The sequence below is a fragment of the Protopterus annectens genome, chromosome 1.part2 (genome assembly GCF_019279795.1).
Source record: "Protopterus annectens isolate FY-2018-M chromosome 1.part2, PAN1.0, whole genome shotgun sequence".
NCBI classification, from domain to species: Eukaryota; Metazoa; Chordata; order Ceratodontiformes; family Protopteridae; genus Protopterus; species Protopterus annectens.
In genome coordinates this window covers 258,424,782-258,444,718 of record NC_056727.1, presented here as the reverse complement: position 1 = coordinate 258,444,718, position 19,937 = coordinate 258,424,782, and the positions used below count along the sequence as shown (strand labels likewise).

Genomic DNA, 19,937 nt, shown 5'->3' with positions numbered 1-19,937 from the left:
TTGTCTTTAAATCCAGGGCTCCCTTTTCATTCCCCTCTTCCCTCTCAGAAGCTGTTCACTGCTGTTTCAGATGGGGAGCAGCTTTTGTCTCTCTAAAGGTGCAGGGGTTGTGGTCATGTCGTCTACAGAAGGAGCACATCCATGTCAGACATTAGCTTTTCTGCTAGCTCTTCAGGCTTTTCATCGTGTTTTCTTCCCAGGACCTCTCAAGGTGTTACAGACAATACCACAGTGATGTGGTATGTAAATGGGGGAAACAAGATATTAACATCTTTGCTGGGTGGCACTCCTGGTGTGAGGTCTTGCTGTCCGGCATCAAGTGACTGTTTAGGCAGTTTAGATTTCCTCTTGTCAAAACCTTGTGGTAGACACTCTGAGCAGGTTCTTAACTCAATCCCATGAATGGATGCTTCAACAGCGACGTGTTTCTGGACATTGCCCACCAGTGGGGTACTCTTCCGATAGACCTATTTGCTTCACCTCCGAATAAACGACTTCCTTTATTTTTTTTGCCAGAGTCCCAGGTGCTCTGGTGTTGAAGGTGGATAGGTTCATAGGTTCATACTAGGCTATCTGCCCAAGGGCATTTATAAGCCTAGCCCATAGATATGTGGCTTTCGCCACCCCTTTAGTTTGAATAAAACTATGCCTATTATTTTGCTGTGCCTCTGTCAAGCAGTGACACTGAAGTAATCCCTGGGGTATATCTGCGATCTCCCATCCATTGGTCAAGATTCCTCTTGAACAAGGCCAGCGAGGTGCTCTGCCTCACATTTACTGGGATTTTGTTCCAAAGCATAGGGAGTCTCTGGGTGATGAATCTGTCCCTCCAGCACGTCCTATTAATAACCGTGTCAAGGTTTGTCTCCCGCCCTTGTGGTTCTGAGGGATCTAGATTTTTTGAGGTGAAGCATATTCATCAAATCTGGGTTTGACATGGCCTTATATGTCAGGCACAGGTCACCTCTGAGCAAGCGGTATGAGACTGAATAGAGCTGGAGTTCTTTCAGTCGGGCAGCATAAGACATATTTTTGAGACCCTTTATCTTCTTGGTGAGGAACTTTTGGGGCCTTTCCAGCTGCTGCAGGTGTCTGGTCAGATACATTCCGAATGGGGCATTTTACTCAGTCATAGGTCTAATGAGTGATGAGTATAGGGGGACGATGACCTCCCTTGATCTAGATGTGAATCCCTTCATGATCAGGTGGGCAATGTAGGTTTTCCTGACTACTTTAGCAACATGAGTGTCAAACGAAAGGCTAGTGTCAACCTGGGTCCCTAGGTCCCTGATGACTTCTTCTGTGCTCAGTGAATTAAGGCTAGTGTCAACCTGGGTCCCTAGGTCCCTGATGACTTCTTCTGTGCTCAGTGAATTGCCACCTATATGGTAGCTAGGGGTAACCTTGTTTTTCCCGAAGGGTATGACTATGCATTTCTTGGCGTTTAACTTTAGGCCATGGCTCTGGCACCAGTTATCCATTTCTGTGAGGCCCTTCTGAAGGATATCTGTCAGAAGTGTTTTCGACTATGGCGCCCAGTTTGCAGTCCTCTGCAAACTTTGTCAGCCATAACCCTCCTGTGTTTGCTTGTACTTCAGAAAAGTAGATGCTGAACAAGAGTGGACCCAGGACTGAGCCCTGTGGGACACCACTTGTGACAGGCTTTGAGTCTGACATGGCTCCAGCAACTCTGACCCTGTGGGTTCTGTCACTTAGCCAGTTTGCAACCCATCTTGGGATGTATGGGTTTACATTCAAGCTGATGAGTTTTTCGGTAATACCTGAGTGGGGTATTGTGTCGAAGGCCTTTGCCAGGTCGAGGTAGGCTGTATGGACTGCCTTTCCCTCATCACTGGCCTTGGTGACTGTTTCGAAAAAGTCAACCAAGTTTAAAAGGCATGATCTGCCTTTGACAAGGCCAAACTGGGTTGGATCCAAAGTCTGCAAGTTCCCTATGTCTTTATTTATGAGTTCCATTATGATCCTCTCCATGGCTTTGCAGATAAGGCTTGTCAAGCTAATGGGACGGTAATTTCCAGGGTCGGTGGAGGCACCGCCCTTGTGAAGCCCTTTCTTTTTCTTGGAAGGGGATGTTTCTTGTTACTTTCCCCTCCCCTTTCCCTCATTCCAAAAGTCCTTTTCAAAATTCAACAGAACTCTCCCAAAAGCTTGTTGGTGATTCCCTTTTGGCCAAGACAGCATTGGTTCCCTGTTCTGCATTTAGCCAGGGGCAGTCATCACAAGTAGCCTCACAGGGTGGACCTAATTCACACAAGACAAGGGATCTCTTGTCCCATCCCTGTGTGTCCAGTGTTCAGCTGACTCTGTAGGTGATAGGATTTTGATTCCACATAGACACATTTTTTTGAGTACATGCTTAGTGTCCTGAAGGAGGCTAGGAAATTCTACTTGTACAAATGGAGGAGGTTTTTTGTTTGGTGTCTTTCTTGTAACCTGGATCCACTTTTTGTGGATATTCCTTTGGTTCTTAGTTATTTGCGAGAATTGCCTGATGCTGGGTTGGCTTATTCTTCTGTTAAGGCCCACTTATCAGCTATCTCTGCTTGTCTGCCTTTATCTCCTCCATTAGCTTCTAGATTTGAAGCCAAACAATTCCTTAACGGCATCCTTCATGTTATGCCTCCCAGGAAGCCTGTTCCTCTTTCCTGGGATCTTAATTTTGTTTTGCAGAAATTGACTGTGGCTCCTTTTGAGCCTGCTGCTTCAGCTTCCTTGCAACATTGCTCTTGGAAGACTGTTCTTTTGTTAACCCTTACTTCTGCCAGATAGGTGTCTGAGCTTCAAGCCCTTTTGGCTCATCTTCCTTTTTTGGTGTTTCCTAAGGGACTGGGTGTCCTTGCGAACTAATCCTCCTTTTATGCCCAAGGTGTTGAATGAGTTGTCCTTTAATCAGTCTATTCATTTTCCCACTTTTCTCCCCTTCTCTGCAGTCTGCCAGTGATCAGGTGCTGCACACATTGGATGTACATAGACAATTCGGATTTTATTTGGATAAGAGTAAGACTGTTAGGAAATCTGATCAGCTCTTCGTTTCCTTTCATCCCAAGTCCTTGGGATTACCTGTATCCAATCAGACTGTTTCTTCATGGATCTCAAATGCTATTTCTTTTTGTTATTCTTTTCATGGTAAGAACCTTCCTTACTCTGTTAAGGCACATTCTACTAGGGCTGTGTTTTCGTCTGGTGCTTTTTTCAAGGGTTTGGATACCAGTGGTTTTCTTGAGGAAGCTACCTGGACGACTTTGCATAAATTTACCAAGCACTACAAGTTGGATGAAATCTCCAGTGCTAGAGATGGTTTTGCTATGGCCATCCTTCATTGCTTCCTAGAGGGCTGTGCTGGTCCCATGGTCCTTCCTCCTCCCAAGTTTCTTCCTGAACTTTGGCATTGTCCTTAATTTTATAAATACTGCAACAGTGAAATGGAAGGACATAGTACAGATGTTCATCGTGTTTCACTGTTGCAGTCATTACACTTGGGTTATCCTGCTGGCAGGCGACCCACAGTCGGCCCGAGTTCCAAAGTCTTGGTCCGGCGTCAGTTGCTGTCGCCTCTTCCCTGACGTCAGTGCGCCAGGGGTATAAAAGTTGCAACCGCCATTTTCTTCAGTCTTTCTTGCCGCGCGGTGCCCGAAGCAAAAGCAGTTCTCAAGTGCCGGTTGGCCGACTCCTGAGATTTTCAAGATTGAATTTCAGAACCGAAGTCTTCAGTAAAGCTAAGTACCCCGTTGGGGAAACTTTTTCTTGCTCCAGACCGAAGTTAATAATTGTATTTCTAGTGGGAAGCAAATACCTCATAAGGATTTTCACTTTTACTGTATTCCTTGCCTAGGCCCTGACCACGACGTTACTAGTTGTCTGTTTTGTGCTAGATTCAATAAACACACTATTAAACGCCAGTTTGATTTTGCTTTACATTATTTTGGACAAAGATTTAATTATGTAATGCCTTCGGAACAACCGACTATCGGAATGTATAAAAACCGCAAAGACAAAGAAAAAGACAGGCATCCGAGGTCCAAAACAGACGACAAAGCCTCTTCTAGGCCAGTCGCCAGTTCGCCGGTTCTCAGGTGCTTTCGCAGCCCCTGACACCTGCTACCTCAGAACCACAGGCCCAAACCGACGGCCACGTGAACACACCGTGGCCTGTGGAAGCTCAAGGTATTGGGCCTACAGAAACTATACCCTCAGAATGGTCCGGAGCCGCTGAGCAGGCGCACCGGCTTCTGAGGGTGTTTTCAGACCTTCACAGCTTACAATTAAGGCTACTACAGCAAAGGCAAAGTCAAAAACACCATTAAAGACAAGGAAACAAGTGCAGCATTCTCCAGAACAGTCATCCATGCCAAAGAAACTGATGCTTAAAATGGCCAAAGACCTTATTACTTTACTCAGGGGCTCCCATCCCCCTTCTGACAAAAGGCCTAGGCAAGACACTGACCGATTCCTCTGATCAGGTTTCCATTTCCTCTGATTCTTCTTGTGATCAGGGCTATTCTCTCCCTCCCTATGAGGACTCTGATGCTGAAGAGTCCATTCCTTCAGCCTCACCGCCCGAGGATTATTCTTTTGGGGAAACCCTGCACACCATGAGGGAGCATTTCCATTTGGAGAGCCAGGATTACTCAGAATCCAAGAAAAGGCTCAGAGATTTCCTTTTATTGCCTCAACACAGGCCCCTGGCTATCCCTCCTATGCTTGATATTGTAGATGATGTTTTTTCTGAATCCAGTCTGTCTCCAGATTATTTACCCCCTGCTCCAGTAAAGCCAGATAGGTACTACAGGGTCCCTGACTCTCATAAATTTCTTTATAAAAACCCCGCTGCAGACCCAGAAACAATTTCTCAGGGTCCTAAAAGGGTTAAAGCTTCCACTGCCAAACATCCTGTCCCCTCAGATAGGGATTCCAGAGCTCTGGACAGATGGGGGAAAAAAGTGTACACTTCTGCTACTTTAGCTGTAAGAGCTTTAAACTGTCAGTTTCACATGCCTAAATATCAACAGTATCTCATGTCATTGTTAAAGCAGAAAATGGTTACAAATATAGAAAGTCCTGACAGTAAAGAAATGCAGGATTTATTGCATGCAGTTAAACAAGTGGGAAAGCATACTCTGCAATGTGGTTTTGATTCATTAGAGGCTTCTTGTAGAGCCGCAGTTACAGGCTCAGTAATTCGAAGACATGCTTGGCTGAAAGAACAAAGTTTACCTGACCATGTTAAGTAAAATTATTAGATGCACCACTACAGCATGATACTTTGTTTGGTGTTAAGGCAGAAGAGGTATTAAAGAGAATGGAGGATAAAGCAAAGTCAATGTAAACGGTGAAAGATTTCTTACAGGTTCAACCACCTAGATTTAGCAGAAACTGGCCTTCAAAAAATTGGTCCTTTCCAGTGTCAGACAGGCCACAAAGAGGCAGATAGATACCCAAGAGCGAGATCTCAGCCCCAAGGCTCCTACAGACCTAAACAATGGGGTGCTTCAGTCCCCAAAGGAGGAGAAGACAAATCACAACCTTATAGGAAACGGTCACAATGACTTCCCTCTGCCAATGCCAAGCTCTTACCAGTTGACAGCACCCGTAGGGGAAAAGCTAGCACTTTTCTCAAAAAATTGGCACGTGATCACTCAAGACCAATGGGTGCTGAATATAGTTTCTCAGGGGTACAGGTTCCACTTCCACACGCTTCCAAAACCAAAAGGTATGCCAAACCTGCCACATAACCAATGGGCAGAGGCACAAAAACAGATTGCTGCTCTTATGGATATGGGAGCTATTCAAAAAGTTCCACAAGAAGAACAGGGACAAGGATTTTACTCAAAACTTTTCTTAGTACCCAGAAAAGACAAAGCCTGGAGACCAATACTGGACCTGTCAATCCTGAATACCTTTTTGGATGTTCCAAAATTCAAAATGTTAGCACTTCAATAACTTCTGCCCATGCTGGGCAAGGAAGCTTGGCTAGTTACTTTGGATCTCAAGGAGGCATACCTGCACGTCCCAATCAGACAATCGTGCAGAAGATACCTCAGATTTATAGCAGGCTCAATGCATTACCAATTCTCTGCACTGCCCTTTGGCTTATCTACTGCGCCCAGGGTCTTCACAAAATGCCTGGCACCAGTAATTGCATTTTGTAGACAAAAAGGAATTCAAATATATCCCTACTTGGACGACTGCCTTATTCAAGCAGAGAGCAAAGACATTCTTCTAAAGCACCTGGCGTTTGTAAAAAGATTGCTAATTTGCTTAGGGTACACCGTAAAAGAAAAGAAATCAAAACTAGTGCCCTCTCAAGAGATAATATTCCTGGCTGCAAGCTTAAATACAACTGCCCGGATGGCTTATCTCACGCCAGACAAACAAAGGCAACTGGCTCATTACTTTCAAATGATGGCAACAAAGACCCAGCTCCATGCAAGAAAAATTCTGCAGGCCCTGAGTTTCATGGCATCCTGCATTCTACTAATTCCATATGCAAAACTGCATATGAGGAAACTACAATGGTATCTAAAAAAGTGTTTGGACTCAGCACTGTCACAGCCTAGAGACTATCTTAACCCTGATTCCCTGCCTACAACAGGAGTTTCGATGGTGGTCCCAGGCCTGTCACCACAACAAGGGACAGCCTTTCACCTTACCTACAGCCAGGCAGACAATAACAACGGATGCATCAGATTATGCCTGGGTAGCACATATGGCAGGAAAATGTATTCAGAGCGCGTGGCCCAAGGAGCAAATGCATCTTCACATCAGTCAAAAAGAGATGCTAGATGTACAAAATGCCCTGACGGCCTTCAAGGACCTAATACATCCAGGACAACTACCATTAAAGACGGACAATACTACAGGAATGTGGTACATAAACAAGCAAGGGGGCACTCATTCCTACCCCCTATGCAGGCAAGCCATGACTTTGTGGAACACAGCACTGACCTACCAGGTACATCTGCAAGCACAATTCCTGCCAGGAACAAAAAATACACTGGCAGACGAACTAAGCAGAAATCTCATGGATCCTCATGAATGGAAGCTAAATCCACAAGTGTTAAACATAACAAGGAAATGGGGACGTCCAGCATAGATCTTTTTGCCTCCCATCACAGTTGCCAAATACAGAAATTTTGCACAAGGACTTATCACTCTCAAGCATTGGAAAGTGGATGCTCTATCATTCAACTGGAAAAACCTGACAGTCTATGCCTTCCCTTCGATGCCTCTTCTCACCAAGGTGCTTCTAAAAGTCAGACAAGAAAGGCCAAAAATGATATTGATTACACCAGACTGGCCACACCAGCACTGGTACCCAATCCTAAAAACTTTGTCCCAAGGCCCACCTTGGCCTCTACCTCAAATCCCTCATCTTCTGACACAGCAAAACAATCAGATTCTGCACAGTCAGCTCAGTACCTTAAACCTGGCAGCATGGCAGACAATGTAGCCACTCAGACTGCACCTCTCTCTAAAGCTGTTATGGATGTAATTTTGGAAGCCAGGAGGCCCAGCATTAGGAAATCTTATGCAGAAAAATGGAAGAGATTCTGTGCTTGGAACCAGGCACAAGGGCTCGACCCACTGGTCCCTAACATACCTCAGATTTTGCAATACCTGACTGAGATGTTGGACAAAGGCCTATCCTTTTCATCTATTAAAATCCATGCCTCTGCCATTTCAGCTCATTACAATACAGATCCTCCTATTTTTTCACATCCTCTGCTATGACAGTACATCAGAAGGGCAAAGAATATAAGACCCCCCCTAGGAGAGCACCAGTACTTACTTTGGACCTCAATTTTGTTTTAGAAAAATTAACACTGCCTCCATTTGAACCAGCCAGCGCAGCTGATCTAAAATTCTTGTCATGGAAAACTGCTCTGCTCCTAGCAATAACTTCAGCAAGAAGAGTCTCAAGAGTTACAGGCATTGATGGCTGTGGAACCTTTCCTCATTTTTCATCAGGACAGGGTTTCTCTTAGGACAAACCCAACATTCATGCCAAAAGTGGTCTCCAATGTGGCCTTAAACCAAACCCATTCATTTACCTACTTTCTACCCAAATCCCCAGAATAAAGGGGAAAGACGTCTGCACACTTTGGATATACACAGGCAGCTACGATTTTACTTGGACAAAACAAAAGCTCTCAGAAAAACTGAGCAACTGTTTGTAGCTTATGCTGCAGGATCACAAGGAAAGCCTATTGCAAAGCATCTCCAAATGGATAGGGCACTGCATCCACTTCTGTTATGCACAAGATGGCAAATCAGTGCCTAAGGGCACTAGGCCTCATTCTACCAGAGCAGCAGCCACTTCAGCAGCTTTCCTCAGATGGGTACGAACCAAAGACATATCAGAAGCTGCAACCTGGAGCTCAGTGCACACTTTTACCAAGCACTACCACCTACCTCTCTACTCCAAATCCAGAGCAGGCTTTGCCACTGCAGTTCTGCAGGGCTTGTTAGCCTCGCCAAATCCAATCTAGACCCAGCCACCCAACCTCGGCTTTGGGATTCTACCCAAGTGTAATGACTGCAACAGTGAAACACAATGAACATAGTACAGTTGTGTACCTACCATAAATGTGGATGTTAGTGTGTATTCACTGTTGCAGTCCAGGTCACCCACCCACCATCCCCCTCTTTGCTGGGACTTTTCTGTACTTCTCAACTCTATACAACCTATGTGGTGTATTTGCTTGTAGATGAGGAAATATTTATAGTAATATATGCATGGTTGTTTGGCATATTTTTATCTTTTCAGCCTTCCTATCTGGGGCAAGAAAAACTGAAGAAAATGGCGTCGGTTGCAACTTTAATACCCCTGGCGCACTGACGTCAGGGAAGAGGCTACAGCAACCGACGCCGGACCAAGACTTTGGAACTCAGGCCGACTGCGGGTCGCCTGCCAGCAGGATAACCCAAGTGTAATGACTGCAACAGTGAAATACACTCGAGCATCTACATTTATGGTAGGTACACATCTGTACTTTAGTTGTGTAAAATCTTACCATAACGGTAAATGTCCTTCTCTTCACTTTTGCAGTATTCAAGCCCTCCCTCCTTCCCCAGTCCATTTGTCTTCTGGAAGTATTGGTTACTTCTTGTCTTTTCTTTTTTGATCTTGTCCATTGCAAAACAGTGCGTTGCTTAGTAATGTTTGGGACTACAGCATAACTGATGAGCAATTGTTTCAGCACTGAACAGTATGCCAAATTCAGGGTGGGTTTTATTAATTCAGGATACAAATGAAACTAGTGGCAAATGCTGAATTAATCTGGAATTAAAGAACTGAAAGGTTTCATTTATTAATTTAGAAAGTGTGTATGTACTTAAGTATAATTTTTATCTAAATATGATTTCTTAAATTTTACTGTTATCTCTGTCAATTTAAATCACAACATTTTCTTTTTAATTTTCAGGGGAATGAAGCAAGCTACCCTTTGGAAATGTGTTCACACTGTAAGTCTTAATTTTCAGTTGACGTCATTTGAAGTGTTTTCTTTAAGGGTATATTTTTTCATGGAATTTTTAAATTGGCTGCAAGAGGTGAATAGTGTTAAACTTCGATAAATAAATGATAAATGGCTCGTAGGAAAACTTGTAATGAGATTCAGACCGTATACCAGCTAGATGTATGTAACCCCAGGAGGAGAGGAGTTAAAACCTGGGTGTCTTTGTGCACTAGTTTATTTAAATTTGTGTGATTTGGTCTGGGTTTATCCAGACAATGTAACAAAAAGGCTAATTGCCTTGGTGCCTCTTTTTTCTGCAGTGGATCTCTTTTTGTAAGCTTCATCTCCTCCCCTATCTCATAGCCTCCAGTTGTGAGCAGCTACTTCAGAGCTTGATGTTGCCACTTTAGCTTTGAAATCACTTGAGATTGTGGGAGTGTTTTTTTTTCTCTCTCCAAGTTCAGTAATTTTTTTCTATCCCTTTTTAAAGGGATGTAGTTCTTCTCTTGGATCATTTCTCTGTTTTTAGCAGTGGCTTTAGGTTCAGCTTCATTAAACATACATTTATCTTTTCTTCTCTTAATCCCTCCCCTTCATGCTTTGTAAATATACACATACATATCTCTTTACTTTATCTTATTTTATCTCAAGGACATTTAAACATACCTCTCAACTGTACAGATTTTTGCAGAATGTCCAAATTTTTGCCTTATTTTTTGGTCTGTTTTGTTTCTCATAAAGTTGTGGTTTGCTGGCAAATCATTGGCAAAACATTGTTGGTTGAAGTCAGAATAATGACAAGAAATTTGAGTTTCAGAATTCATACCCTTCAGAAAATTCACACCAACGCAAGTCATGTTATTCTGTCATCTGTCTAAGTTTGTAAGAGCAATATTTAAAAAGTGTCCCCATTTTTGAGCCTTTGTCCCACTATTGTTTATGGCTGTCTGAATTTCTTGCTGTTAAATGTTGAGGTATGATTTTGTTACACACTGAAGATTATTTTTGAGGATGCCATGGTGGTATGGCAGTAGCATTGTTACCTCACAGCAAGAGGTTCTCCCGTTCAATTCTCGGCTTGGCTTGGGAGTGCCTTTTGTGTGGAGTCTGCATGTCCTCCCTGCAGTTGGGTAGCGTTTGAAAGACATGCGTGCGTAAATGGGCATGCCTTCGTTGAAGGTTGGGTGTCGAGCTGGCACCTCGGCGTTTCGTAAAAATCTACTGCCAATCATTAGTGGATCGGAGTTCCGCTGTGGCAACCCCTTACTGGGAAAAAGCCGAAAGACAAACAACACACTGAAGATTATTTTTACATCCTTTTTCTGACCCTGCTTTTTTTTTCATGTTGCTTCAGACTCCAAGGTGAGCTCAATGTCTTATTCTCTCTGAGGGGGGTTCTGTTTCTCCGAGGCCAGTGCTACAATGTGCCAGTGTTTTCAGTTTGAGAACAGTGAAGATTATCTTCGTGTTTCACTGTTGCAGTCATTACATTTTGGGTTATCTGCTTGCAGGTAGCCCTCAGTTGGCCAGAATAACAAAGTCTTGGGTCCTGCTTAGGTTGCTGTCCCTTTTTCCATGACGTCAGATAGTCAGGGATATAAAACATGCAGCTGACACCATTACATCAGTCTTTCTTGCTGTGCGGTGCCCGAAGCAGAAGCAGTTCGCAAGTGCCGGTTAGCAGACTCCTGAAATGTTCTTTTTCGAGTTTCAAAACCGAAGTCTTCAACTAAAGCTAAGTACCCCACTGGGGAAACTTTTTCTTGCTCCTTATCGATGTCAGTTAAGTTAATAATTGCATTACTTGTGGAAAGCAAATACTTCATAAAGATTTTCATTTGTACTGTATTCCTTGCCTTGGCCCTTACCACGACGTACCTTGCTGTCAGTTTTGTGCTTTATTTAATCAGCGCACTATCCGTCGTCGATATATTTTCGCCTCTAAATATTTTGGTTCTCAGTTTAAATAGCCAGAAATTTCATCGGTTAGCCTTCCGACTACTGGGATTCCGAAAAAACGCAAAGATAAAGACAGAGACAGGCTGTCGAGGTCCAAAACTGCCAACGACGCTTCTCCTAAGCCAGTCGCCAGTTCGCCGGTACTCAGTAAGGCACATTCGCAGCCCCTGCTACCCACTACTTCTGATTCGCAGGCTTCTACTGAGACCCATTCGGAGTCCGGTATGCCGCGAGATGCTTCAACTATGGAACCCGCGGATGTCTCTACCTTGGATGGGTCCAGAGCCGCTGTGCAGGCACCGGCTTCTGAGGGTGTATTCAGGCCTACGGACTTGCATATTAAATAGACTCCTCCTTCTTTACTTAGGCCTAAATCTCGATCCATACTAAAAAAAAACGACACCCAGGCCACATGCTCAGGCCTCTAGGCCTAAATAACAAATAAGAATGGCTGAAGATCTAATAACTCTAATCAGGGGTAGCCAACCCCCCCCCCCCCCTCCTAAGAGGCCTAGGACTGAAGTTGATTATGAATCTTGTGATCAAGATTCTGTTTTTTTTTCTGATTCTTCTGATGTTCTGGATTTGCCCTTACCTACTTATGAAGATTCTGATGCAGTGGACTCTATTCCCTCTGCTTCCCCTCCTGAGGATTTTTCTTTTGGGGAAACCTTACATACTCTAAGGGAGCGTTTCCACTGGGAAAGCCAGGATTTTTCTGATTCAAAAACGAGGCTTAGAGATTTCCTTCTCCTACCTCAGCATAGGCCTTTAGCTATTCCTCCAGTACTAGACATTGTTGATTATGCTTTTTCAGAATCTAGTTTGGCCCCTGATTCCCTGCTTCCTGCTCCCAGAAAACCTGACAGATACTATAGGGTCCCAGAGTCCCACAAGTTCCTTTTTAAAAATCCTATTACAGAACCAGAGACTATTTCACAGGGACCCAAGGGCATTAAGGCTTCTACTGCTAAAAATCTTACCTTTTCTGATAGACTTCAGGGCGCTGGATAAGATGGGGTAAGACATTTTACACTTATGCATCCTTGGCCATTAGGGCTTTAAACTGCCAGTTTCATATGTTAAAGTATCATCAACATGTTATTGGACTGCTTAAACAGAAAATTATGTTGATTCCTGACTGTGGAAAATAAAGAATTACAGGATTTAATGCATTCTGCCGAATAAGTTGGAAAACATACTTTGCAATGTGGTTTTGATTCATTAGAGGCCTCTTGCAGGGTTGCTGTTACTGGGTCTGTGCTCAGAAGGCTTGCTTGGCTTAAGGAGCAATCTTTGCCTGATCATGTTAAAGCTAAATTGTTGGATGCTCCTTTAAATCAGGGCCGCCTGTTTGGCAACAAGGCTGAGGAAGTTCTTAAAAAGATGCAAGGCAAAGCTAAATCTATGCAAACTGTTAAAAGATTTTTTACAAGTTCAGCCTCCTAGATTTAGTAGACACTGGCCCTCTAAGAATTGGTCCTTTCCAGCCCCTTCCAGGTCTTCTCAAGCCAAACCCAGACGCAGCAAAAACCCCAGGTTTCAGTCCCAGGGGACTCCCAGACCTAAGCAGTGGGGGGCCTCCACTTCCAAATCTGGGAATAATAAGACTCCCTCCTATGGTAAACTGTCTCAATGACTTCCTTTTAAAATTTCCAAGCACTTGTCAACTGACTGCCCCTTTGGGGGGAAAGATTGCTCTTCATGCAAAGAATTGGGAACTCGTTACCCAGGACAAATGGGTTTTAAAGTGTCCCATGGATACAGATTTCACTTCCACATGTTGTCAACACCAAGTGGGTGGCCGGACCTACGCCGAATCAGTAGGCAGAGGCCCAAAAACAGGTACTTTCTCTCTTAAGCATGGGGGCTATTCAACTGGTACCAGAAGAGGAAAAAGGGACAAAGTTTCTACTAGAGATATTTCCTGGTACACAGAACAATTCATGGCATCCTATCCTGCACCTGTCTACTCTAAACACCTTTTTGGAAATTCCAAAATTCAAGATGCTGACTCTTCACCAATTACTTCCTATGCTAGGCAAAGATGCCTGGTTGGCCACACTAGATTTAAAAGAAGCATACTTGCACATCCCAATCAGGGAATCTTGCAGAAGATACCTACGCTTCAAAGCAGGCTGCAAGCACCATCAGTTCTCGGCACTGCCCTTTGGCTTATCTACTGCGCCCAGGGTATTCACAAAGTGCCTAGCTCCAGTTATTGCATTTTGCAGGAAAGAAATATTCAAATATACCCATACCTGGGAGATTGTCTAATTCGGGCAGAAAGCCAGGACATACTTTTGAATCATCTGGCCTTTGTAAAAAGGGTTCTAACTTGTCTGGAGTACACCAAAAACGAAAAATCACACCTGGTACCCTGTCAACAAATTATATTCCTGGGAGCAAGCTTGAATACAACTTAACAGATGGCTTACCTCACACCAGAGAAATTCATTTGACAACCTACTTCAAACAAGTGGCCACAAAAACCCTGCTATCTGCAAGACAAATACTGCAAGCCTTGGGGTTCATGGCCTCCTGCATTCTTCTAATTCTATATGCAAGACTACATATGAGGAAACTGCAGTGGTATCTAAAAAGCCTATGGTGTCAACATTCTCAAGACCTAGAAACAATGATTCCTATCATAACTTGCCTGCGCCTGGAGTTCCTTTGGTGGGCAGAGGCCTGCCACCAAAACAAGGGGCTACCTTTCACACCACCCCTTGCCGCCCAAACCCTAACAGATGCATCAGGCTATGCATGGGGGGCTCACCTGGCAGGGAAGTGCATTCAGGGCAAATGGAACCTAAGTCAAATGCACCTGTATATCAATCAAAAATAAATGTTAGCTGTACAGAGTTCTCTGACCGCCTTCAAGGACCACATTCTTCCAGGTCAACTAATGGTAAAGACGGACACCACCACTGTTATGTGGTACATAAGCAGGGGGGTACACATTCTTACCCCCACTGCAGACTAGCCATGGCATTGTGGAACACAGCCTTGAGCTACCAAGTGCACCTACAAGCTCAGATGTTCATCGTGTTTCACTGTTGCAGTCATGACTGTAGGGTTCTCCCCTGCCGGCAGGCAGCCCTCGGTCGGCCAGAATCCCAAAGTCTGGGTCCGGTGTCAGCTATTCAACCCCTTTCCCTGACGTCAGAGCGCCTGGAGTATAAAGCTGACAGCCGACGCCATCTTCTCCAGTCTTTCTTGCCGTGCGGTGAAAGCAGTTCGCAAGTGCCGATCGGTTGACTCCTGATGAATAGTTCTACGTACTTCCACTCAAAGCTAAGTACCCCGTTGGGGAAACTTTTTTCTTGCTCCACTCCGATGTCAGAAAAAGTTAATAATTGTATTTCATGTGGGAAGCAAATACCTCATAAGGATTTTCATTCTTACTGTATTCCTTGCTTGGGCCCTGACCACGACGTAGCTAGTTGTCGGTTTTGTGCTAGATTCAATCAGCGTACAATTAAGCGAAGGTACGATTTTGCCTTTCATTACTTCGGTAGACGCTTTAACTACAAAATGTCATCTGATACGCTTCCATCTACCGGAGTTCACAAGCGTCGCAAGGACAAAGACAGGCCTCCGAGGTCCAATGATGATGGCGCACATGTGGAGCCAGCTTCAGGTTCGGCCGTCGTCAGTGAGGTGCTTTTGCAGCCCCTGTCGTCTGCCATTTCAGAACTGATGGCCGAAACGGACTCTCATGAGGAGCCAACCAGGCCTTTAAATATCTCTGTTGCAGGACCTTCAGACAACGCTCCTTCGGATGGGTCCAGAGCCGCTGTGCAGGTACCGGCTTCCGAAGGGGTTTTCAGGCCTACTCAGCTTCAGGTAAAGGCAAAGCCAAGGACAAAGGCAAAGACTCCTTCTAAATCAAAGACTTCAACACAGGCTTCTTCTGAACCAGCTCCCAAGTCACAGAAACAGTTACTCAAGATGGCGGAGGATTTACTTACAATGATTAGGGGTTCTCATCCCCCTCCAGACAAAAGGCCAAGGCAGGGTGTTTATTATGATTCCTCTGATCAGGCTTCTGTTTCCTCAGTTTCTTCTTCTGATCAGGAATATTCTTTTCCTCCTTATGAGGATTCTGATGCGGAAGATTCCATTCCTTCAGCTTCTCCTCCTGAGGATTTTTCCTTTGGGGAAACTCTGCATGAAATGAGGGAACATTTTCACTGGGAGGGACAGGAGTATTCAGAATCCAAGAAAAGACTGAGGGATTTTCTTCTTCTTCCCCAACATAGACCCCTGGCTATTCCCCCTGTTTTGGATATTGTAGATGATGCCTTTTCGGAGGCTAATTTAACCCCTGACTCTTTTCCTCCTGCTCCTGTTAAGCCTGATAGGTACTACAGGGTGCCTGATTCCCATCAGTTTTTGTACAAGAATCCTACTGCTGACCCTGAAACTATTTCTCAGGGTCCTAAGGGTGTTAGGGCCGCTACTGCCAAAAATCCTATTCCTACTGAAAAGGATTCTCGAGCCTTGGAAAGATGGGGCAAAAAGGTGTACACTTCTGCTACTTTGTCCATTAGGGCTTTAAACTGTCAGTTTCATATGCTTAAATATCAGCAATTTCTCGTCTGTCTTAAAACAGAAATTTACTTCCATTTCTGCCTGTGCAGAGAATAAGGAACTTGCATGACTTATTGCATGCCACTGAACAAGTTGGGAAGCATGTTTTACACTGTGGATTTGATGCCTTGGAGGCTTCTTGTAGGGCTGCGGCCTCTGGCACAGTCATTAGAAGACATGCATGGTTAAAGGAACAAAATTTACCTGAGCAAGTAAAGGCTAAATTATTGGATGCTCCTGTTCAGCATAATGTTTTGTTTGGATCTAAAGCTGAAGAGGTGATTAAAAAGATGGAGGATAAGGCAAAATCCATGCAAACAGTTAAAGATTTCTTGCAAGTACAGCCTCCTAGATTTAGCAGGAATTGGCCATCAAAAAACTGGTCCTTTCCCTCTTCAGACAGGCCTCAAAGGGGTAAATATAGATGCCCCAGAGGGAGGCCTCAAACACAAGCTGCTTATAGACCTAGGCAATGAACTGCTTCTACCCCTAGGGGAGGAGAGGACAGGCCACAGTCTCAAAGGAAACAAACTCAATGACTCCCTCTGGGTTACAGGAATGTCTTGCCTGGAAGCCCCTCTCGGAGGAAAACTCTCTTTTTTACCAAAATTGGACTCAAATAACCCAGGACAAATGGGTTTTGGACGTGCTTTTAAGAGGTTACAAATTCCACTTTCATACTTTGCCAAGGCCAAGCGGATGGCCAGACCTTCCAAAACATCAATGGACGGAGGCCTTAAACCAGGTGGAGGCTCTTTTGGCTATGAATGCCATAGAACTGGTACCTGTTAAATAGATGGGAAAAGGTTTTTACTCAAGGCTCTTTCTAGTCCCAAGAAAGCAAAATTCATGGAGACCCATTCTGGATCTGTCGGTCTTGGACACCTTTCTAGAGATTCCAAAATTCAAGATGCTTACTCTGCAGCAGTTACTCCCAATGCTGTCCAAAGATGCATGGATGGTGACTTTGGATTTAAAGGAGGCATATTTACACATTCCCATCAGGCAGGATCGCAGAAAATACCTCGGGTTCAAGGCCGGAACGAGGCACTTTCAATTTTCTGCACTGCCCTTTGGATTGTCTACTGCGCCCAGGGTCTTTACCAAATGCCTGGCTCCAGTAGTAGCTTACTGCAGACTCAAGGGAATTCAAATTTACCCTTATCTGGACGATTGTCTAATTCAGGCAGACAGCAAGGATGTCTTACTCCAGCATCTAGACTTTGTACAAAACCTCCTCAAATTCCTGGGATTCTCTGTAAACATAAAAAAGTCAAATTTGACACCATCACAACAGATAACTTTTCTGGGTGCTCTTCCAAACACTACAACCCAGATGGCATTTCTGACATCCGAAAAACAATTACAGCTGGCATCAACTTTCAAAGCCTTGGCAGCTCTAACCCATCTATCTGCAAGGAAATTCCTGCAGGCTTTGGGTTACATGGCCTCCTGCATCCTTCTTGTACCATATGCAAGACTACACATGAGGAAAATACAGTGGTACCTAAAGAGTGTATGGTCTCAGCATTACCACAGTTTGGACATACTGATTCCTGTTCTTCCTTGCCTTCAAAAGGAATTTCTTTGGTGGTCCAGGGCATGTGCTCTAAACATAGGGAAGCCCTTCCGTCTACCTCCTGCCTCTCAGATTCTAACCACGGACGCCTCGGATTATGCTTGGGGAGCCCATTTTCAGGGCAATTGTCTGCAGGGCCTTTGGACAATGGATCAGAAGCACCTGCATATCACCTTAAAGGAAATTTTAGCCGTTCAGAAAGCTCTATTGGCCTTCAGGAATCTCATACAACCAGGACAACTACTAATACGGACAGACAACACCACAGTTATGTGGTACATAAACAAGCAGAGGGGCATCTCATTCCTACCCCCTTTGCAGACTAGCCATGGATTTATGGGACACAGCTCTAGCTTGCAATCTGGATCTTCAAGCTCAGTTTCTACCAGGGAAACAAAACTTACTGGCAGACAGTTTGAGCAGAAACCTTTCAGATCCACACGAGTGGATGCTGGACACCAAAATATTCAGGATGATAACAGCAGTATGGGGATGTCCTCACATAGATCTCTTTGCATCCCATTTAAATCATCGGCTACAGACGTTTTGCACCAGGACATTCCACAAGGAGGCTTGGAAAGTGGATGCCCTGTCATTCAGTTGGAGGAACCTCTCGGGATATGCCTTTCCACCTCTTCCACGAGTTTTATTGAAGATAAAACAGGACAAACCCAAGATGATAATCTTGTTGGCTCCGAATTGGCCTCGGCAGTTTTGGTATCCAACTCTAGTAAACCTATGCCTGGAGCCCCCTTGGGTTTTACCTCAGTCTCCGAACCTTCTGTCCCAGCATCAGGGTCAGGTTCTACACTCATGTCAGAACCCTCAGCCTGGCGGCCTGGTTAATCCAGGGCCTTTGATTTCTTCATTACTTCCCAAGCAGGTTATGGATGTCATTTTAGAAGCCAGATGTCCTAGCACTAGGAAATCTTATTCAGGAAAATGGAAAAGATTTTGTTCCTGGATGCAGACTCAGGATTCTGATCCTCTTCTTCCTAACATTACATTAATTTTACTTTTTACTTTACTTGACGGATCTCTTGCATAAGGGTCTCTCTTTCTCTTCCATTAAGATCCATGTTTCTGCTATTTCTGCTCATTATAATACAGACCCTCCCATCTTTTCCCACCAGCTCATGAGACAGTTCCTCAGAGGAGCTAAGAACTTAAGACCTCCTAGATCTCCTCCTATTCCTGCTTGGGATCTCAATTATGTTTTGGAAAAACTAACCTTGCCTCCTTTTGAGCCTGCCGCTTCTGCTGACATCAAGTTTTTATCTTGGAAGACAGCTATCCTGTTGGCACTTACCTCTGCCAGGAGAATTTCAGAGTTACAAGCTCTTATGGCGGTGGAACCTTATATTAGTTTTCATCAAGACATGAGGACTAATCCGACTAATCCGACTTTCATGCATAAGGTGGTTTCCAAAGTGGCTTTAATCAGACTATACACTTGCCAACCTTTTTCCCCACTCCTCAAAATAAAGGGGAAAGGATCTTACATTCCTTGGATGTACATAGACAACTACGTTTTTACCTGAATAGAACCAAGGACATCAGAAAATCAGAACAATTGTTTGTTTCTTATGCTTCTAGTTCCCAAGGTAAAGCCATTTCTAAACAGACCATTTCTAAATGGATTGCTCACGGAATCAGATTTTGTTATTCACACCATGGAAAGCAAATCCCAGGGAGCATACGGACTCATTCCACCAGAGCTGCTGCCACTTCTGCAGCCTTCCTCAGGGGAGTTCCTACCAAGGACATTTTGGAAGCTGCAACTTGGAGTTCAGTGCACACTTTCTCTAAGCACTACAATTTGCCTCTCTACTCTAAGTCTAGGGCAGGCTTTGCCTCTGCAGTCTTGCAGGGCCTTTTGGCCGCCCCTCCTCCTTTGACCACCTCCCTTTCCTTCAGCTTTGGGATTCTACCCTACAGTCATGACTGCAACAGTGAAACACGATGAACATAGTACAGTTGTGTACACCTACCATAAATGTAGATGTTAGAGTGTCTTAACTGTTGCAGTCTGGGTTTCCCTCCCTCCTGTCCCCTCTTATTTTTACTTTTGTGTGAAACCTTTTTTCACCATTCTTCTGAGGTATATTTGCAAATGTTTTGGGACTATTTTCATTTTGGGACTCCTGACATCTGGGGCAAGTAAAACTGGAGAAGATGGCGTCTGCTGTCAGCTTTATACTCCAGGCGCTCTGACGTCGGGGAGAGGGGTTGAACAGCCGACACCGGACCCAGACTTTGGGATTCTGACCGACCGAGGGCTGCCTGCCGGCAGGGGAGAACCCTACAGTCATGACTGCAACAGT

At 44.5% G+C, this 19,937-nt stretch overlaps 1 protein-coding gene across 1 annotated transcript in view; it reads left to right on the top strand.

Moving 5' to 3' along the window:
• The window catches only part of PPP3R1 (protein phosphatase 3 regulatory subunit B, alpha), a 715,388-nt gene that overhangs the window by 246,417 nt on the left and 449,034 nt on the right, over window positions 1-19,937 (top strand). Inside the window, exon 2 of the mRNA XM_044055966.1 lies at window positions 9,447-9,486. Within this exon, the coding sequence (XP_043911901.1) occupies window positions 9,447-9,486 (40 nt within the window). The remainder of the gene's footprint in view (window positions 1-9,446; window positions 9,487-19,937) is intronic.